Source organism: Ceratotherium simum, chromosome 1 (genome assembly GCF_057802395.1).
Source record: "Ceratotherium simum simum isolate JZ-2026a chromosome 1, ASM5780239v1, whole genome shotgun sequence".
Lineage (NCBI taxonomy): Eukaryota > Metazoa > Chordata > Mammalia > Perissodactyla > Rhinocerotidae > Ceratotherium > Ceratotherium simum.
The window spans coordinates 61,824,883-61,844,946 of NC_141900.1; the positions used below are offsets into that span (position 1 = coordinate 61,824,883).

The 20,064-nt window shown below is 45.1% G+C and overlaps 1 protein-coding gene across 2 annotated transcripts in view; it reads right to left on the minus strand.

Annotated features, from left to right (window-relative positions):
- Positions 1-771: 771 nt before the first annotated feature.
- Positions 772-20,064, minus strand: part of SCRN1 (secernin 1) — a 61,638-nt gene continuing 42,345 nt past the window's right edge. For both annotated transcript variants that reach the window (XM_004418874.3, XM_087429148.1), the window contains exons 5-8: positions 18,408-18,602; positions 15,786-15,951; positions 7,229-7,409; positions 772-4,826 (exon numbers count right to left, since the gene is read on the minus strand). In XM_004418874.3, coding sequence (XP_004418931.1) covers positions 4,668-4,826; positions 7,229-7,409; positions 15,786-15,951; positions 18,408-18,602 — 701 coding nt within the window. In that variant the 3' untranslated portion in view covers positions 772-4,667. The remainder of the gene's footprint in view (positions 4,827-7,228; positions 7,410-15,785; positions 15,952-18,407; positions 18,603-20,064) is intronic.

A 20,064-nucleotide genomic window follows, 5' to 3' on the forward strand; every position in this document is an offset into this window, starting at 1 on the left:
GCTGTAGCCCTTAAAAAACAACTCCTCATTCCTCCTTCCCCCCAGTCCCTGACAACCACCATTCTACTTTCTGTCTCTGTGAGTTTGACTATTCGTGGTACCTCATATAAGTGGAATCATGCAGTATTTGTCTTTTTGAGACTGGCTTATTTCACTTAGTATAATGTCCACAGGGTTCGTCCATGTTGTAGCATATGTCAGAATTTCCTTCCATTTTAAGGCTGAATAATATTCCATTGTATGTATATATGACATTTTGCTTATCCATTTATCCATCAGTGGACAGTTGGGTTCCTTCCACCTTTTGGTTCTCATGAATAATGCTGCTATGAACACGGGTGTACACATCTCTTTGAGATCATGCTTTCAATTCTTTTGGGTGTATACTCAGAAGTAGAATTGCTGGATTATATGCTAATTCTATTTTTAATTTTTTGAGGAACCACCATACTGTTTTCCATACCAGCTGCACCATTTTACATCCCCACCAAGAGTGCACAAGGGTTCCAATTTCTCCACATCCTTACCAACACTTATTATTTTCTGTTGTTTTGGTAGTAGCATTCTGATGGGCGTGAGGTGGTATCTCATTGTGGTTTCATGTTTATTTTTAAAGAGTGGATTTATCCACAGAATGGTACAAAATGGAGGAAACTGCTGAACTGATTGAGTTTTCTGAAGATTCAAGTCAGAAAAATATATCCCCTTTCATACATTTTCTATGTTGTGACGCCCACATTTATTCATGAAACACAAGATATAAGAGGCCACTGGACATTAATTTCAGTATTTTTTTATTGTATGCTTGATGTATTTAGAGACAGTTCCAAGGGCAAGCACTGGATGGGGAAGTTATCTGGTTTGTAGATATTTGTACAAAAGGCTGTTAAGACTACACGGTCAGTTCCCACTGCAGGAAACAGAAAGATTTCCTTTTTTATTATTCCCTGACAATAGCAATTTCCAGCTCACACATTTAACTTCTCACGACATGATTGCAAACAGGTGCATACTCATTCCCACGAGAGATCTGCATGTGACATTTCAGGATGTTTGAAGTCAATCAGATAGAGTATATTTGACACAAACCATAGGAGAGGAGCTGGGACTTCGGGCCATGTGGAATGCAAAGCCACTGCTACAGGGAAGCACAGGGTAGTGCTGGGACAGCACATGCGTGTGACCTGCCACTCTCCCCATCCATACAAGAACGGCCAGCGAAGTGAGTTCCCCTGCCTCCTTCCTCCCTGTGCTCCCTTCCTAAAGCTGAGAGCTCAGCCGAAGACCTTCCCCATAACTGACTGCTCTTCAGTCAGCAATGCAGTGAGTGGTTTTGTAACGGACACACTGGTCCCACCTGGCTTCCCTGCTGAGCCAACCTGTGCGACACCTGTACCAAGGTGGGATGGCATCAGCTAGGGAGCAGAGTAGTTGGCCTGGTTGATAATTATTTTTTATACCTAATGATCCACCAATAGTGAAGAAACTTCACTGCTAATATCTAATAGGCATACAGCTGCTCTGTCAGACAGCTTGTAATAAAGACTCTTTCTAATAATAACACTGTGTCTTATGTTATTGGGCACTAAAGAATCACCATAATTCAAGTATGTCCTTATTCTACCTAAAGTTTCAAACCACCTCGGAGAATGAAAGAGGACTACTTCTGCTTTGCTGATTTACTTCCACTGGAGCCTCTGCCCCCTAGAGTATGAGGGCTGTCTTCATCTATGGTAATCCCATCCACTAGACAAGATCAACTAGCTTATGTTTGGTTATGGGGCGTGAGAGTGGGGGACAGATTCTGTCCTTTACGGCCATGACTTCTTTCTGCACAAAGCGCGCACAGGCTCCCAAGTCTTAATGGATACACAAATGATATTTTAGGAGGCTATTCACACACTGACCTTTAAACATCACTTTCATAGTTCATCTTGAATATTCATTTTCCTCATCTTCCCTTTAGAAAAGCAATCCCTGGTCAAGAAATCATCCACGTCATGAGAAGCACTTTTCAAAAGCAGAGTCGGTTAGGAGCATATAAAAAACAAACATCCCCCAACAACAGCCTTCTCAAAATCCAACAATATCTTTCAAGCTGTTAATAGAAGTAGATACAAGTCACTAGAAGTGAGTACAGCTCATCAGTAGAGTCTTTGCTCTCTTCTTGTCCTTCCCCACGTATCTCAATGCACAAGAATCTGTCCACTGCAATCATTTGGGTTTTGACTGTATAGACCACCTCTGGGCCTGAGGGAAGCATCCCAGCCCCGGGAACTTCTGCCAGGCAGTGCCACGGAGGGCTGGGATGTTGAGACGGGCATCACAATTGTGAGGTACAGCGTTAGCCAAGACAACTCTCAATTAGGGTTGGCCCCTCTCTGAGGTGCTGGACTGAGGTCAAGGTCCCCTAACAGAAGTAGCCATTGTGTTTCCCACTGCACAATGGCTGGGTAATGGCATAAAGCTGGCTGGGTTATCCGTGACCTTTGCCTAGCCCATAATAATGAAAGCAGGCCTCTGTAATTTCCTCTCACTAGACTTCAAACCCCAAATCACCTTGGGATTCTCAGACATGTCAGGTCTGATGAAATGTTTCCATAATAGGTGGAGGTGAGACCACGTGGCGAAATTTTAGAGTGGCTTTCTGTACCATCTTGTTCTAAATAACCACTCAGCAGGTGGACTCAGGAGGGGATGAGGTACCTATGTCATCCTGGGACCCTACCCTTCTCCCCTTGGCAGCTGTAGACAGATGCTCTCAGAATGGCTGCTCCGCCTAAGAGGAGACCCTAAGTTCAGCAACAGTAAAAACCCAGGCCAAACCTGGATGAAACTCTCAGCAACTAAAAGCTACCATGAATGGTTGCTGTTAACTTTGTCAGCTCAAATATTCTTCCATCTCTCACCACTTGTAGTTAGTGATTTTACATACAGAATTTACAAAACTGCTGGGCAAAAAGCTCACAGTGCTCTTATGCCCGCAACTGTCAAAGAGGACCTGGTAGGAAAAAAGATTTGTTCCAGTAAAACCTGTGACCCTCAGTGTCCACATCTGTGTATGGGGCCCAAGTCCCTTCCGGCTCTCATGGCCTATGATATGCGGCTACTGCGAAGGAGTCACTAATTCTAATTACTTCCAAGACTATTGACACTCACAGTGTTTCCATTTGCAAATTCCTATTGATGAAGCATGATTAGGCCCAAATGGTATGGGTAAGGCTAGAGTAATTAAGCTGCTGTTCTCCCACTAGCTACTATATTAACATACATTTCTATTAATCATGTCTGCCCCCTTTCCTTTTCAAGAGTGGCTGAGAGTCCCAATGGCTGGAAGTAAGCCCCCAGCCCCCGCCTGCCCACTTCAGCTACCAGTCTGAAGGCAGCTCCTGGGACATGCAGAGCATTAGGAATAAAGGGAAGGACCAGGGAAAGCCAGTTGCTTGCTACGCAGCTTTGTGGGATATAACAGGCTGGGCAGGAAGGGTAGGGGTTGGATTGCTACCTTGGAGTGAAACGCTTCTACAACCATCTGTCACCTTCTTGCCCTCTGACTTCCCAATGCTGAGCCCATCTGGTCTTCCTTGCATGCTTTTCTATGCTCTGGTGCTAAGTCAAATCCTTCACGCAAACACGACGTTGAAAACAAATCAGTTTAATTAAAGCCTCTGCTGAGATAATGTAGTGGATGCTCAGATTCCAGCTACTTTAACTGGAAACTAAACAGTCAAGAGTCTCTCCTGTTCTTTCCCTCATTAGCTGAGAGATTCGCAGCTTTGTGGGGTGGAACTATACCACAGGGCCATTTAATTAATCCTAAACTAGATGGCGGTCATCAGGCCCGGAATCATTTCCACACAAGGCCACATCCATGTGGGGCGTGTGCTGCTGTGCAGGGAGAGCTGCCTACCTTTTGGGAGATCCACGCAGTGATTCAGGGAAGTCACCGGCATGGCTGCCACTGAATCTCTAAAGTGGGCAGGTTCCAGCTAACACAGATGACTGACTCTCCTGCACGTGGGTCCACTGGACACAAGCACAGTGCACAGAAGATGGGTCTTTAAGGATCACGGGAATGGGGACGCAGCTGGGACTGGAGAGGAACCCCCTTTATTCCTTCCCATTGGTTTGTCTCTCAGAAGACACATCCAGAGACATTCTGCACTACACACGCTTCCAGTTAGAGGAGGCCGGGAAGCTTCTCCCTCAAGTACACACACAAGAGCCCTGAGCCAGACAAAGAAATGCCTTTTGTTAAAACCTGAAAGAAGCCATTACTGAGAAAAAGAGCAAGACTTCAAAAGATTTTGCTTTTCCCGCAAACTCAGCACTGTGGAGCCTGTCTTTCAAGGCCCGATGAACTCTAGTCCTCCCGTGAGAAAGCTAATGTGTCCATTGTCACTGAAATACAATAATAGCAGCTTAAAATCCACAGTTAGTCATACAATCTAATGACAGGCAAATGGGATACATGGACATTGCAAAAGAAGGGGCCTACACTGCAGAAGAAGGGGACATTTTGAGATTCAAGGAGGAACACAAGCTAACAGTGTGACTTTAACACATCTGAACTTGCTCATTTTACTCAAACAGGAGAGCGGTTTGTTTTGCTGGTAATTTAGTAAGGTGGGAAACTTTAAATAAGAAGGGGAAAGGGAATGCTTACTTCACTTAAAGAACTTAATCTCCGTGTCAACACAGTCATAGAAAAGATCCCCCACTTCGGTGGGGTCCAGGGGGCCAGAGCTGGTCAGGATTTCTTCCATGGCTTCCAGGCCTTGCTTCTCCAGTTCCAGCATGGTCTTCCTCAGCCTCCGACCTTGCTCCTGAGGAAGGGCAAAGACAGTGGGGGTCACTGCCACGGACACTGAAAGCCTCCGGGGGGGCGGGGCCCACCCACCGCAGTCAATCTGTTTCCCACATGACTGCCACGAGGATCGTTCTAGAATGCCAATGTGGTTATGTCACTGCTCGGCTTGGAATACTCACACAGCTCCCCGCCACCTTCAGCATAAAGTCCAGATTCCTGAGTGGCATTCAGGGAAGGCCCTTTGCAACACACGAGGGTCTTGCTTGCCTCACCTCCTGCCCTCCCCTGCGTCTCCTTTCTCTCCAGCCAGACTGAATTAACTGCATTCCTTCAAGCTGTGATACTCTTTCTCGCCACTGCACAGGAGCCCCCGCTCTCCCTCAACACTCGGTCCGCTTCAGCCCACCTTCAGGCCTCCTTGCACGCCTTTCCTCTGAACTCCCACAGCCCAATGCCTTTACTTCTGCCATGGCTGTTCTCTTCCTGTCTTGTAATGATGTGTCTACTTGCCTCTGTCCCCCATTAGACATGACCTCCTGGGGAGTGAGAACTGGGCTTAGCTCTCTCCTCCAATGCCTGGGACATAAGAAACTCCCAATAAATGTTTGTTGAATGAATAAATGGATCAATGAATAAACACATGCCATGTCTATCCCCGATTTACTTTTTTTCTGAGGTGGTGAGATCTCTTCTTGCAAGTGAGAATCACTCATTTATAGTAGATGACAGTGAAAAGCTTTCATTGGCCCAATTAGTCCCAGAAGGGAGAAGCTGCTGTCACCATCCATCCACCACTTCCTAAGGCTGCCTTGACTCAAACCAACGGTCATTTCTAAATTTCAAAGTCCACCCAACCTTGTCAGTCTCATCTCTTTCAAATTTTGTGTAGAATAGCTCAGAACATACAGCTGTTTCTACCTCTGGCTTTTAGTTCCAAATAGCCACAAAACCATGCACCACAGAGTGACATTTTTACTCGGCTTACTGTCATCCACCTAGAAGATATGCGCTGCCAGGAACTAATGTGGACAGCCCTGGACAAACGCAGTGCAGCGCAGCAGTAGCACTCATGGCTTCAGGGGCATGCTGGGCAGGGAGGACAGACGTGAAATAACTGCAACTTTTACATGTCAAGATGGTCATTTCTGTAGCACGGAAGAGCAAGGTCTATGAAAAGTGAGACTGCCCTTCTCAGACACACTTTCTAACTCTCTTGGATTTACTGCTGATGCTGCCCTTCTTTATATCCTTTTTACATAGTCTACCGTGCCGAATATAAGGAAGTAACTCCCCCAGTCCACACAAGGTGCATGCACCCGTTCATCCTTTCTTAGGACAAACTGGACCTGTTACAAGTTGCTAAATCAATGCTTGGGAAGCAGATGAGCATCTAACAGCCACGTTCCTTCCTCCTCCCTTCAGCAAAATAGAGGCTTGGATTTTACATGAAAGTCCATCTCTAATGGCTGCTCTGGGCACATCCTGGGTGCCTGTCTTGTTTGAACTGATGTCTTGTAACTTTATTTACCAAAGCTTTGGATAGAGGAGGGGAGTTGTACTTTGAAGAACCATTTTTTTTAACTAGAAACTTGAGAATCGTTTTTTAATTGTCATAAAATATACATAACATAAAATTTACCATTTTAACCATTTTTAATGTACAGTCCAGTGGCATTAAGTACATTCACACTGTTGTGCAACCACTGTCCATCTCCAGAACTGTTTTGAAGAATCACTTTCTTTTAAACAACCTATGATTGTATCTTTTTTTTTTTTAAGTTTTATTTATTTATTTATTTATTTAGTGTGTGTGTGTGAGGAAGATCAGCCCTGAGCTAACATCCATGCCAATCTTCCTCTTTTTGCTGAGGAAGACTGGCCCTGAGCTAACATCCGTGCCCATCTTCCTCCACTTTATATGGGACACCACCACAGCATGGCCTGACAAGCAGTGCGTGGGTGCGCGCCCGGGATCCAAACCCAGGCTGCCAGCAGCGGAGCTCTCGCACTTAACCGCTACGCCACGGTGCCAGCCCCTGACTGTATCTTTAAATAAAGTGTTGCCATCACATACAACTTTTAACCCCCAAAACTATACAAAGAATTTTAGACAGCGGAAAAGCAGTTATCCCAAACTAGAACTGCACATTTCTGTTATTTCTAGGTAAACATTAAGTGTAAGAGGGATATTCTTAGCCTACTGAGTTCTAGAATAACAGCAAAAGTGGAGGCTTTGTTGCATTTGGTTTCAAGAGACTGGGTGGAAAAATTAACACCGGCATTCTAGGAAGGGCCTTGGGAACCAGATGTCTGGGAGGAGACATGCTGGAGAGGAGGAACATGAGGAGCTTGTTAACCGCTTTCTGCCTCCTTTCTCGCCCACCTCGCTGCCCTCCACTGGCCCACACCCGGACTCACCTGGTCACTTTCAATGACAGTGCGTGCCCACTCGTGGGCCTTGTACAGCTCATGCCGGCGGTCTGGTTTCTCCTGGAACCGAGGCTGCTTTTTGGCAGGGTCATCGTCCCCAAAACAGGGAGACTGTGTTTTCGGGACAAGTTTTACATCATCGACAAAGATGAAAGGCTTGAATATGGACCTGGAGAGAAAGGAAAGGTGCTTCAGCCAGACGAAGCTTGGGGCCTGAGGATACCCAGAGACTGAACCTTCATTCAGCAAACATTTCCTGAGCCAACTTTGGTGGGTGATTGGTGGTGGGTGGGTGGTGGGTGGGCACATGCCAAGAGAGACACAACGGCATATTTCAGTAAATATTTTAGTAAAACGAATTGCCATTTATAAGCTGCAAATTCTTCTGTTTACAGCAAAGAGACATCAAAACAGACTTGCTTTGTTCTGGGAAGACCATTTGAGAGGCCCCTTTCAGTTATATAAAGTAAGGCAAATAGACACACAATGTTTTGAGAAAAGGGTGCAATGGGCCACCTATTTGAGTTGAAAGAGGTTTGCCTTTCTCTACCGTGGTTTGCTCGAAAGTAGCCTCCTGAAAGGTTCTGAGACCCCCATCTCCCTTTTTTTTTTTTAGGTTCTACCTTATTTGAAAGTTTTTGGAATATCTCTGATAGACTCAGGGAGGGGACAGATTAAGAAAGACAGATGACAAAAAAAGATCCCAGAGGCCCCAGAGAGGGCACACCACAGAGAAACAGAAGTCTGGTTGTGTGAGATAGCAGCTCTGGGCATAGTAGGTGGTGGCTAATGCAAGAACTCTTCGATTTAGCTCTTTTGGCACAATGGATTATATCTTAGTGAAAGTGACTGTGTGTGTGTGTGTGTACCTGTGCATTCCTGGGCACATGTCAACACACACACACACATAGCAAAAGAGCCATGTATCTAAAGAACTGCATCCTGGGATCTCAGGCCAACAGGGTGTGTGGTGACCACAGCTGACTGTAACACGAGGGAGACAGCCTTATTCTCCCCTTTCTGCACCCAGAAATAAACCACCGCTGGATCAAAGCAGCACTGCTGGCAGAGCACAGGCACCTCTGGACCCTCAGGGTGGCCTGTGTTCAGCCACGCCATGGGGCCCCACCCGCAATAACAATAGGAGAAAATAAGACATACACCCCCCACCCCCATGTGTATTGATCAGATTTTGGTTATTTTCTCTCCTCCTAACTGGTGCGCCTTGGCCCATTCCATGCCTGAAGTGGGCTAGAAGTGAGCTGGGATGTTGAGTCCCTCAGCCCCAGGATGTCTGGGCTTGAGGAAGCCACAGCAGCCTTGCCGGGGAGCCATAATCTGAAAGGAACTGGGAACCAGCCACCCTCGCTACCCAAATGGTGTGCTTGGACTGGAGGCATCAGCATCCCCCTCAGGCCCCACCCTCGTCCTTCTGAATCAGAATTTGCATGTTAACAAGGTCCCTGGGGACTCATGACACACCAAGTCTGAGGAGCACCACTAGAGACAACAGTGATAAGAAGTGACCTCTTAGGTTAGGCTATACCTAAGGTTATCAAAAGAAAGTAGGCTCATGAGGAAAGGAAGACCCTGATCACAGTATGCAAGACTGGTCTCAGGCTAATCTAATGTGAATATTAAGAGCAGTGAGTCCTTTGTGTCCCAATCTGGTGAAGTAGGTGGGACTGGTTAAGTGCCAGGCGCTGTGCTGTTCTCTGCAGGTGATGCAAACACACGCAGGAGACTGGGCCCATCCTCAGCCCCATCGGCATGCGGGTTAGGCCTAATTCCACCAGGCCAAGCCCTTGCAAGGACCTTCCCTCCCCAAGACAGAGGGGAGTGACCCTGTCCAGAGGGAGCACACACCAGCTTCCTACAGCCTTTTGAAACTAAATCATCCCTTCTCCCTTCTACTGAATGCTGAGTAGATGACTGTTGAAAGGGAAAGGAATTAAGGCAAAATATAAAAGTGTCTTAAAGCAACTTAGATTACATGACGTTGTATTCTCCAACTGGTCATTTGGTTGATTCTGCAGTTTGAGGGTTCACTGAAAGAGGGCAACAGAGGGGGAGGGGAAGGGGAAGAGGGAGAGGAAAAAGGAGAAGGACGGGGAGGGAAAAGGTTGGGGAGAGAGTCCAGTATAAAACATCCAGAACTAACTGCTCTGGACCCCTCTGGTCTCTGACAACACAGCAGCCTCACAGCAGGCAAACATCCCATCCTTCAGGGCCTGATAGCACTCAGGGGGCCTGAGAAGTCAGTGCACAGCGTACTGTCCACAGCCTCCTTTGCTGGTGCAGAGACCCCCTGCCCTGCACCTCTTTTCTCTACCCCTCAAAAGCCTGTGTGTGAGTCATGTTTTCATGGGGAAATCTGTCATTTCATTTCTGGAACCTCAGGAGTTTACGTACTATGCATCTCAGAACCATTCTGACACACTGGCCCTGTGGGGGAGACCTGTGGCACTGGGAGCCACAAGGGCAACAGCCTGACAGCACACTCTGGGCTGAGCTGTGACCCTGGGCCTGCCTGCCTCACGACAGTGGAGGAAGGAAACTGGGGTGGGACTCCGAATGGGGGTGTACATCCCCTCTCTGCCTCTGACCAACTGTGGGGCCCATTGTTTCCCCCTCTGTCTCTCCTCTGGATTAAAGTGATCTCTACATCCTTCTAAACCTCTTGTGTTATTTCTATTTTACGTCATGCGGCCTGTGAACTTGTGACTCTGACTTCGAGAAGTTCATGCTAAGCATAGTCGCAGTCTTCTGCATCCCATATCCAGGATAATAGTATAGTAAAAAATCAGAACATTCTATTTGATGTAACTTCAAACCCACTCCACACTCACTGGAATGTGGAGGGTAGTTTAACATCAATAAGGGTGTCTGGTGGCTTTTCTAAGATAAGAGGTACCATATGTTTATCCCTCCCATCTGTCAGTTTTATTTGTAAAAATAAATAATAAATATGATGAGGTTCCCACCATAATATTCTAAAGCAGCCAAAGCTCTCCAAGGATTTTTTCCAGAGTCTATAAGGAAGTCAGCATCCTCAACTGGTAAAAACATCAAGCGTAGATTTGTCGGGCAATGAAAGGGAGATTTTTTTGAGATTGAATAAATAAAAATTACTGCTGAAGATAAATTGCAATAATACTAATATTTGTTTAAGCCAGAATGCAGGAATTCTCTATGATTCAGCCTTGATCATCTGTGTCTACGTATTCAGAAAAGGGGAATGTGGATAACTCAGTGGTTCCCAAACATTTTGATTTCTTGCCAATCCTTATAGAAAATCGCATTAAAAATCCAAAAAGGTAAGGAGATACGCTGAATTTTCCCACACTTGAACCTCAGACGGTAGCTTCTTAAATGCCACTTGAATGAATGTATGCCAATTTATGGCCCAGAGGGATGAAATGACTTGACCAAGGTCACATGTCCAGCTAGTGGCAAAGCTGAGACTGCCATCTGGAGTGTGACCACTCCTCCGAGCCCAGCCGGGGGGGGGGGGTGCCCACTTCCTCACGCATGCGGAGCACCCACAGAACATCTTGTGGGGGTTTCTGATGCGGGACACGGCTGAGAGGCCTCCAGAAAGCTGATTCTGCTCTGTCCCCGGGGCTGCCTCTCAGAGTGACCTTCAGAGATGTCACCTAACCTAGAATCACCCTGGTCACTCAGCCCCTCTATGGGGTGGTGTGACATGAACACAAGACGATAGGCCCAAAAGGGGAAAATGCAGCAGCAAAGGGCAGCCCAGAAGCTGCGTGAGAAGGAGGTTTAAAGGTGGCTGAGCTACTCCACAGGGACCCGCGTGAAGGACAATAACACAAAAGAGGTACAAGCAACACTAAAGGGAAGCACATTGCTGCAACCGTCAGCTCTCAGTGAGGCAAATCTAAGGTCTGAGACACACAGTCTGATGACACGCAGCACAGCACGGGCTTCCCAGCTGTCTCAGAGGTCTGCGGAATTTTAGCCTCGGGTGACACATGAAGCCACAGCCAAGAAACATGCTCCATGGTGGCATCTTTGCCTTTCTGTCCTTTTTTTCCTTCTAAAACCTTGTGATGGATACACCAAGCCAGTGTAAAAAATCTGTTTTCTTCTGATTTGTTTTCTCATTTGGAAGGAAAACAAAATTATCAAGAAAATCTCTAACATTTTATAGTGTATCATAATTTTCAAAGCACTTGCATTCAATTCTCATGGTACCCTATTCATTCATTCAGTAAATACGTGATTGAATGCTGACTGAGTACCAGATACTGTTCTAGGTACTAGGGATACAGTGGTGAACAAGGTGGGACAAAAACTGCTGTCCCATTTTACAGACGAAATGACTGAGGTTCACAGATGCTAAGTGCTTTGTCCAAAGGCACATTCCTCATAAGTGGCAGATCAAGAACTAAATTCAGATCTTCCAAAGCCAAGGTCAGTTTTTTCCCCCTACCTCTCACCGCCATATCCTTCTGTTAGTTTTTTTATACACAGTATGCTGTTGCAGAAAAATAAAATACGCTTTGTGCTTTGGGATTTGGAATTTTAACATCAGTGGCCAGCCAACACTTGTGACTTCAAACATGACTGTTCTTACTGAAGGTGCAGAAGCTCCCTGAGGGACTAAGCCAGGCTGATCCCGGGCCCTGGAGTCCCCGGCAGATCCACTGGGCGCAGTCTGGCACAGACAGGAACGGCACAAATGCTCCTGCTTGGATGAATCTCCTAAACTTTGAGCCAATCTGGAAAGAACCTAGAATGATCAGTTTCTCTCAATTGCAGGTGTCCTTCTAAATGGCTCATCTGAGGTCATGCCAGCTTTACTGCAAGTCACTTTAATCATAGAGTCACTTTAATCACAGGGTCAAAGCCACACCTGGCTGAGAGCAGAAGCTATCAGGTAGGGGCGTTTCCATTTAGAGGGAAAGACCACTAGTACTTTTGGAGCATGGGACACCCTTAGGCTGGATCCAGATACTCTGGGAGGTTTTGAAAAGTCAAAATTGAAGGGTAGGAGAGAGAAGAAAGATGGTGTCAGAAGAATTCAAAATTATATTGGAGGCGGGTGCTGTTTTGCGTAGGGCCCTCAGCTCTGTGTATGTCTGTGCAGGCTGTGCCCTGCACTGCTCCAGGGCCTGCATTTACGTAAACTATGGTGTCTAAGGCCCGTAATGTCATCTCCAGTAACAACAAGGTGCCACCTGTCGCTAACATCTAACCAGATGAGACAGTCTCAGTTGATCCAGTTTAGCCTCCCAAGCTTAGTACACTGGGAGGAGAAGAGGAGGAAACGAAACACACACACGTGCACACACACACAGGCCACGTCCCTTGCATCTCCCCAGATCCTTGCCACTAGTTACAGTAGGTCAAACACCCTATTTTCCTAGAACTTCCTCTCTATTTTCTGTTTCCTAGGCTGAAGTGCACAGCCCAACACAACTAAAGAAATGGGTTGGGAAATAGCCTTCTAATATTTAAAATGTAAAATTTTTAAATTCTCTTCCCCTCTTGCTTTATCCATCCTGTATCTTGAGTATCTGTGTGTTTTCTCAGCTGTGGGGGCCTCTCAGGGGTGTGCTGGTTTGACAACTATATCTCTAAAGACAATAAGCCCTGATTCATGGTGTGTGCTGATTTCTGTGGTGTAAATACACCCGCTGTGGCCCATTTCAAGCTACCAATGTGACGTCATTGAACACACGGTTGGGAAGAGAGGCACGTAATCAGCTCTCACCTACCTCTCTACTGTTTCCCTCTCCAGTTCTTCACATCAGTGAAGCTTTAGCAAGCACTGGCTTCCAACTGGGAAATGGTTTCCAAAGGTCAGAACTAGTGCACTAAGGCCAACCAGTGTCACTACATGGATGAGAGAGGCACCAGCTGACTCAACAGAACATTAATATGATGGAATTTTCCTTCCCAATAAAATTAATTAAAGGTCTTTTGCATCTCTCCCTCTCTCTCAAACTCTGACTTTTGCATCTCCTTCCAACTCTCAAACTTAGGTAGTACCCAGGACATATTAGGAAGGAGAGAGGAAAAAAGAGAGGGAAGGAGGAAGAGAAAAAGAGAATGTGAGAACAAGTTATTTCAAGAAAAGGATCGATAATTAATACAGTGAGCCAAGAACAGACGAGAGCTGAAGCAGAAAGAAGCACAGTCAGAACCTGTCCTTTGGAGTCTAGCAGGAACTGGGACAGATAAATAATACAGCCCTGCTCTTTGATCATTATCTTCTGCAAGTCCACTGCTCTGAAACTATTTCCTGAAAACATCTCTCTAATGTTTTTAGCATTAGCAGAAGCCGGCTAAAATTTCCCTAATTTTACTACCTAAAAATCCAAGAGTAGGGAATTATGCTTCTTGCTGACAAAATACAAAATGTTGAACATGCCCAATTACACGGAAACATTGAAATGTTGAATAGGAAAAAAAAAAATCTATGACAGTTCTACAGTCATAGTAGGAAATGTAGCTCATTTAACCACAGAAGATAAAAAGGAATGTCTTCCAGAAAGCCCTTAATCTGCTTTAAGGTCTTTCCAATTAATTTAACCATGAATCATTTTCTTATAAAATTACTTGAAATTTTCCATTTTAAATCTTAGAAGGCTATTTCCCAACCCATTTCTCTAATTGCATTAGGCCGTGCACTTCAGCTGAGGAAACAGATTCCTTTATATTAGTGTCCAGGCCTCACGAAGCCCTGTCTTCTAAGCATTGTTAGTACAGGTGTCTAAGACATCAGGGGAAAAGGAAGTCGGTATGGTCATTCTTCAGTTCAACCCACTCCTTCAAAGCCTCCCGTTCCTTAAAGAACAACATCCAAATACGTTGGCAGAGCATTCCAGACATTTCAAAGTAGGGCTCTAAATGCCCACATGTACCCCTGTGGGCCAGCAGCAAATGCTCACAAGAGACTGCTGAGCCACCAGTGTTGGGGGACAAGCTAGGGGAGAGTCCATAAGGGGAGGTCCAGACACCAGGGAGAGGAAGGATGTGCCCCAGACCTGGTGGACCAAAAAGTCAGTGGGAGAGGAGCACTGAACCAAGCATTCAGAAGCGGGAGATAAAATCATGAGGAAGCAGCTGGCCTCAAACAGGAGGCACGTCCTGAGAGGCTGCCTGGAACACTGCCGAGTGGTGAGGCTCACTGTCAGAGGCCAGCAGAGGTACCACACGAAGGTCCTGGGCTTGTTTAATGGAGGAGATGGAAACCTAATCTACAAGAGGATGCACAACTGCAACGGTGTGCTATGCTCTTTCATGCTTCTATGCCTTTGCACATGCTGTTCCCTCTACCCAGAATGTCATTCCTGCCTTTTGTACCTAACTCCTACTCTTCCCACAATGCCCAGCACTTAAGAGTTCCTTCCTCTGTGAAGTTTTCCTCATCCATCTCCTTTGTGCCACCTCGTACCTTGTACACACTTCGTTCCTAGTACCCAAGAAGTGCAATATTTGGCAGAGTGGGTGCTTAATAAGTGCTTGTTGAATGAATAAATGAGTGAATGAAATACTAAAAATAGCTTATACCAAATTTACTAGTCAGGTCCTGCTAGAAGGATCTATTGATATTGGCAGTAGTTTAAAATATGAGGCCCAACAAGCATATAAAGGCAGGGGCTAGGATTATCTCCATTGTACAATACAGAAATGGAAGCTTGAAGATGTTATTTACATATCTAGCTTCTAAGTGACAGAGGTGGAATTCAAAATCGTGGCAGTTTATTGTAGATGCTGCATTCTTTCGTGTGTGTGTGTGTGTGTGTGTGAGGAAGATTAGCCCTGAGCTAACATCCGATGCCAATCCTCCTCTTTTTTTGCTGAGGAAGATTGGCCCTGGGCTAACATCCGTGCCCATCTTCCTCTACTTTATATGGGATGCCACCACAGCATGGCCTGACAAGCCGTGCGTCAGTGTGCGCCTGGGATCTGAAGCTGCGAACCCCGGCACCGCCCAAGCGGTGTGCGCGCACTTAACTGCTATGCCACCGGGCTGGCCCCCTAGAGGCTGTGTTCTTAACCACTGTGTGATACTACATGGGCAGAAAGCAGCTCCCTAAAACATTCAATTGAATGAAAGAATTGAAAAATTCTTTCAATGTCTGAAAGAATTGGCCAGTGCACTTGAAGTTGCTTCAATCTGCATTGCCTCTGGGCCATTTTGTCCTCTAACCCATAGAAAGTGGTTGTTTCAATAAATCTTGGGAACCCCTGTAGGCTCCCTGTCTCTCTGTGTCTTGTTTATCTCTGCATTCCCCATATTTGGCACAAGGCCTGGCCCATGATATACACTCAATATATATTTGTTGAATTTAAAACAATTTGATACCATGATTTTGATGAATACTGTGTGACTAAAGCCCAGCACTTCCCTTAATCAAAGCTCTTTGTGCTGCCCTGGCCATGTTGAGGCCGACTGGAAAATGTGACTCGGCTGTGCAAGAGGAGGTGCAGAGACTTAGTGTAGGCTGGTTGGGTGAGCTCTCCAGGGAAGCACACACTTTCTGCCTATGTGACTGTGTCTCAGACGAACCTGGAAGGATCTGGGGTCCCGGTGAAGTAGTGAATGCACGGTGAGCTTCTATTCTGAGGCAGGACAGACACGACACTGGCTGTGGTGAGGAAAGACTCGGAGTCTACACAGACTCCACTGGCTTTGTCCCGTAAGATGTCAATCATAGTCTGCACAGTGACGCTTTCTGTAAAGAAAAAAAACAGAGAAGAGATAAAACTGTGGCAGGCTGCTAACCAAAATCCATTCACTCCTTTCCCTTTTTAGTAACAGAACCCCTTAAATTATAGCTGGGAACATAACTATACTACATTTACTATATTTCCCAGCTGCCCCTGTGGCTAGGTGGGGCCATGTGATAAATCCTGACCAATGGGAGGCGAGCAGAAATGATGTGTGCAACTTCCTTGTCACATCCATAAAAAGGAATGCTTGCCCTTCACTTTTTTTTTCTCCCTTCCTGCTAGCTGGGAGATGCCAGCAAGTGGACCACAAATGGAAGTCATGTGTTGAGGCAGAGTAACCCACCAGCCCTAGACGGTCCATATACATCTAACTATAACGTGGGAGAGAAATATATTTCCATTTTCTTTAAGCCACATTATTTCAGGGTCTCTTCAATACAGCACTTAGCAATACTTCAACCAGTGCAGTAACAATAGAACGATATTCATAAGAAAGTGTATGCAATCTACGCACAGTCCTCCAAGCAAGCTCTCCCATATACTCTTGCTAGTTAGTCAATACTACATTTTGAGAATATGACCTCTCTGCAGTGGGAAATGTACACACAGAGGGGTATTTAGAATATTCAGAGTCATTACGACTATTGGCTCTGACTTCAGATAAATCAATAAACAAATCTTTGACTACACAGGATCCCAGTTCTACATTTTCTCCCTCTGGTTGTAATTCACAAAAACACTGTTCTTTCAGCCCGTGTTCCCAAAGATGGAATCAAGGCATCACATAGAGAGAAGATACTGTAAAGTTCACTGGCACAACTCACATCCTCTTTGCAAATCTCTATTTACAACATGTCACATCTGAAAACATTAACAATAAGTCCTTGATTTCTTCCAACTATCCAGTGTCCACATTTTCTCATTGTCTCATAAATGAGTTTATTGATTTGAATCAGGATCCAATAGGTTGATAACATCTCTTGAATCTTTTCTAATCGCTGCCTCTCATTTTTCCTTCTTGAATTTTATTTGCTGGGCCATCTCTCTCATAGTTTTCCAGGGCTGGACTTTGCAGATGGCATCCCCATGGTGTTCTTTAATATGTTCCCCTATCCTTTGTATTTCCCGTAAACTAGCAGCTAGATCAGGAGGCTTCCTCAGATTTAGGTTTGATGTTTTGGCAGGACTACTTCATACATGGTATTGTACACTTTCATCAAGCTAGTTGTTTTTTTAATTAAAAACTTTTAGAGTTTTTTTTAGAGTTCCCATTTTTAAATGTATACTTTTTTATTTTTTGGTGAGGAGGATCAGCACTGAGCTAACATCTGCCAATCCTCCTCTTTTTGCTGAGGAAGACTGGCCCTGGGCTAACATCCGTGCCCATCTTCCTCCACTTTATATGGGATGCCGCCACAGCATGGCTTGACAAGCGGTGCGTTGGTGCGTTGGTGCGCGCCCAGGATCCGAACCCGTGAACCCCGGGCTGCCACAGCAGAGCGCGCGCACTTAACCACTTGTGCCACCGGGCCGGCCCCTAAATGTATACTTTCTTACCTTCTAACCAAAAATATATTAATTAAGTTCTACAGCAAAAGTCTTAAATGATCTTCTAGATTAAAGGTCAGAAAATTTTTTCTTAAAGAACCAGACAGTAAATATTTTAGGCTTACGGGCCATACAACCTCTGCAATACCTGTTGCAACTGCTTACTCTGCACTGTAGCAGGGAAACAGCCATAAACAATACATACATAAATGGATGTGGCTGTGTTCCAATAAAATTTTATTTACTAAACAGGCGGCCACTGACAGGTCATAGTTTGCTGACCTGTGTTCTAAATGATCAAAGGTTTGACTTAACAAAGCACGCATATCACTAGCAAATATAAAATGTAGCCACTGTGGTTTATTTGGAAGGGTTTCCACTCAGGCACAAAAGTAGCAAGCTACCCAGTCACCATATTTACCTAAATATGGATTCTGATTAAGTCAATAATTGGGTGGAAGACAGACGGATCGGGAGGAGAATTCAGTTCAACAATTAACTTAATAAATATTCATGGCACAAGGCATCACAAGGGGATCCTGAGATGACTAAAAGACAACACCCTGCCCTCAAGGCCCAGCAGGCTAATGGGAGAGGATATATAGGGAGAAGATAAGTCACATATACAAAGGTTGAGGCATAAGAAAGGCTGCAGTAAGTATCACAATGACATCAGTGTTTAAAGGAGAAACAGGAGCAGGAAAGTTCCATGAATGAGGAAGCATCATGTAAAAAAGAAATGCAAGTTGCCATCTTGCCTGCACGCTGGGGACTTCAGCACAAGCTGGTCTCCATATACAAGGTTTACTCTCCTCCTCTTCACTCACTCTCCGAAGTTCAGACAAGTTCACTGAAATAGCTCAAGACCAAGGGTATGAGAGGGAGAATTGTAAAGGATATACGAACTCACCTTCTTGCTTTTCTAAGCTGTCTTTGCCTGCACAGCAGTGTAGATGGTCATCAGCTAGAGAAAAAACTTCGGAAAAATTGAACTCGTCCTCTCCTGTCCACCAGCCTTGACTCTGGGCGTAACTCCTCAGTTCAGGGTGCTCTGCGTCAATCTTAGTGGTGAGTGAAAGCTGATTGCAAATGCACTTGACTCCCTCTGTGGAGAGTGCAGAGCCCAATTAGTAGGAAGTGTACTTATAAAGATTTAATCAAGCAATGAGGATTTACAGGGAATCTCTCCCCTGCAACTTGACTTAAACTTCAGGGAGGAATCAATTCCACTTGTGAAGAAAGAAACAGGGGATCCTTGGTCCTCTTTTGATGAGATCTCCTAGAATCGGGAAACAGTCCTGGCCAGGCATTATCACATTTTAAACGAACAACGGTCACTTGATCTTAAATTCACAATCAAAAGGAAACACGTGAGGGGCCAGCCCCGTGGCCTAGTGGTTAAGTTTGGCGCACTCCACTTTGGCAGTCCAGGTTCGGTTCCTGGACACGGACCTGCACCACTCGTGGCCATGCTGTGGTGGCAACCCACATACAAAATAGAGGAAGATGGGCACGGATGTTAGCTCAGGGTGAATCTTCCTCAGCGAAAAAAAAAAGAGAGAGAGAGAGAGAGACACGAGGCCCTTCATTCTGGCTAAATCAACCCCAAGCATTTACTACTTACAAGAAAAGTGAGAGGTTCTTTGAAAGAGGCACTGTGCTACTAACAAGACTCGCGAATGTTGCAACTACAGCGGTTCCTCCTCCCCAAGTTAGTCTTGCTCCACCTGAAGGAGCAATTTACACCACCACTCTCTGCCCAAATATATATATATATGGTTTTTAAAAAATACAAATATGATACTTCTTCATTCAACTTTTTTTTCAGGTCCCAACATTTAGAAAACCATAGTGACACCGATAATGAATTGCTTTAAAATAATGGAATGTACCTGGGAATATATGTGTGTCATGTGTGCCTATGAGAAAAATCTATGGGAATTCTTTTCTCATAGAAATATAGTAAGTATAGCTAAATAAATCCAGAATCAGAAATGCCTGCATTCTGAGTACACTCCACCTTGATGAATGAGGGTTAACCCAGAAATTCTCCTATCTGCTGGAGCCTTGCTATGGCTTCTCCAAAGCCTGAGCAGCACATATATGGAAGATGACTTGGCCTTCAAGCTTCGAGATGCTGCCAGAACACTAAGAATTTGTCACTTGTAGCTCAAAAGGGCCCTTTAGAGTTGCTGCTTCCAGGGAGCCTGTTGATCTTCTAAATTCCTGGAGAATGAAGTAGAGAGATAGAGCCCAAACTACAAGCTGCAATAAAGCCACTACTGCCTGAAAACCAGTTCCTACAGGCAGGGTCAGTGCTGCACTGAGTTCTTCTAGTATGTTCTGCTTCACTGATTTACACTTCCAAAATAAGCATTCCTGGCTGTTGGGCATTTGTACTTTCCATTCATCTTTTCAGAGGACACCACAAGAGTAAAATTATTTCTAAAAGTTTAAAATAAAAAGTAGCTTTGGCCTAACTAAGTGATTTTGACATTATTCATACTAAGATTTTTTTTAAATCTTGTGAACAACTCCACAGATGTTATTTTCCTAGAGGGCTGATT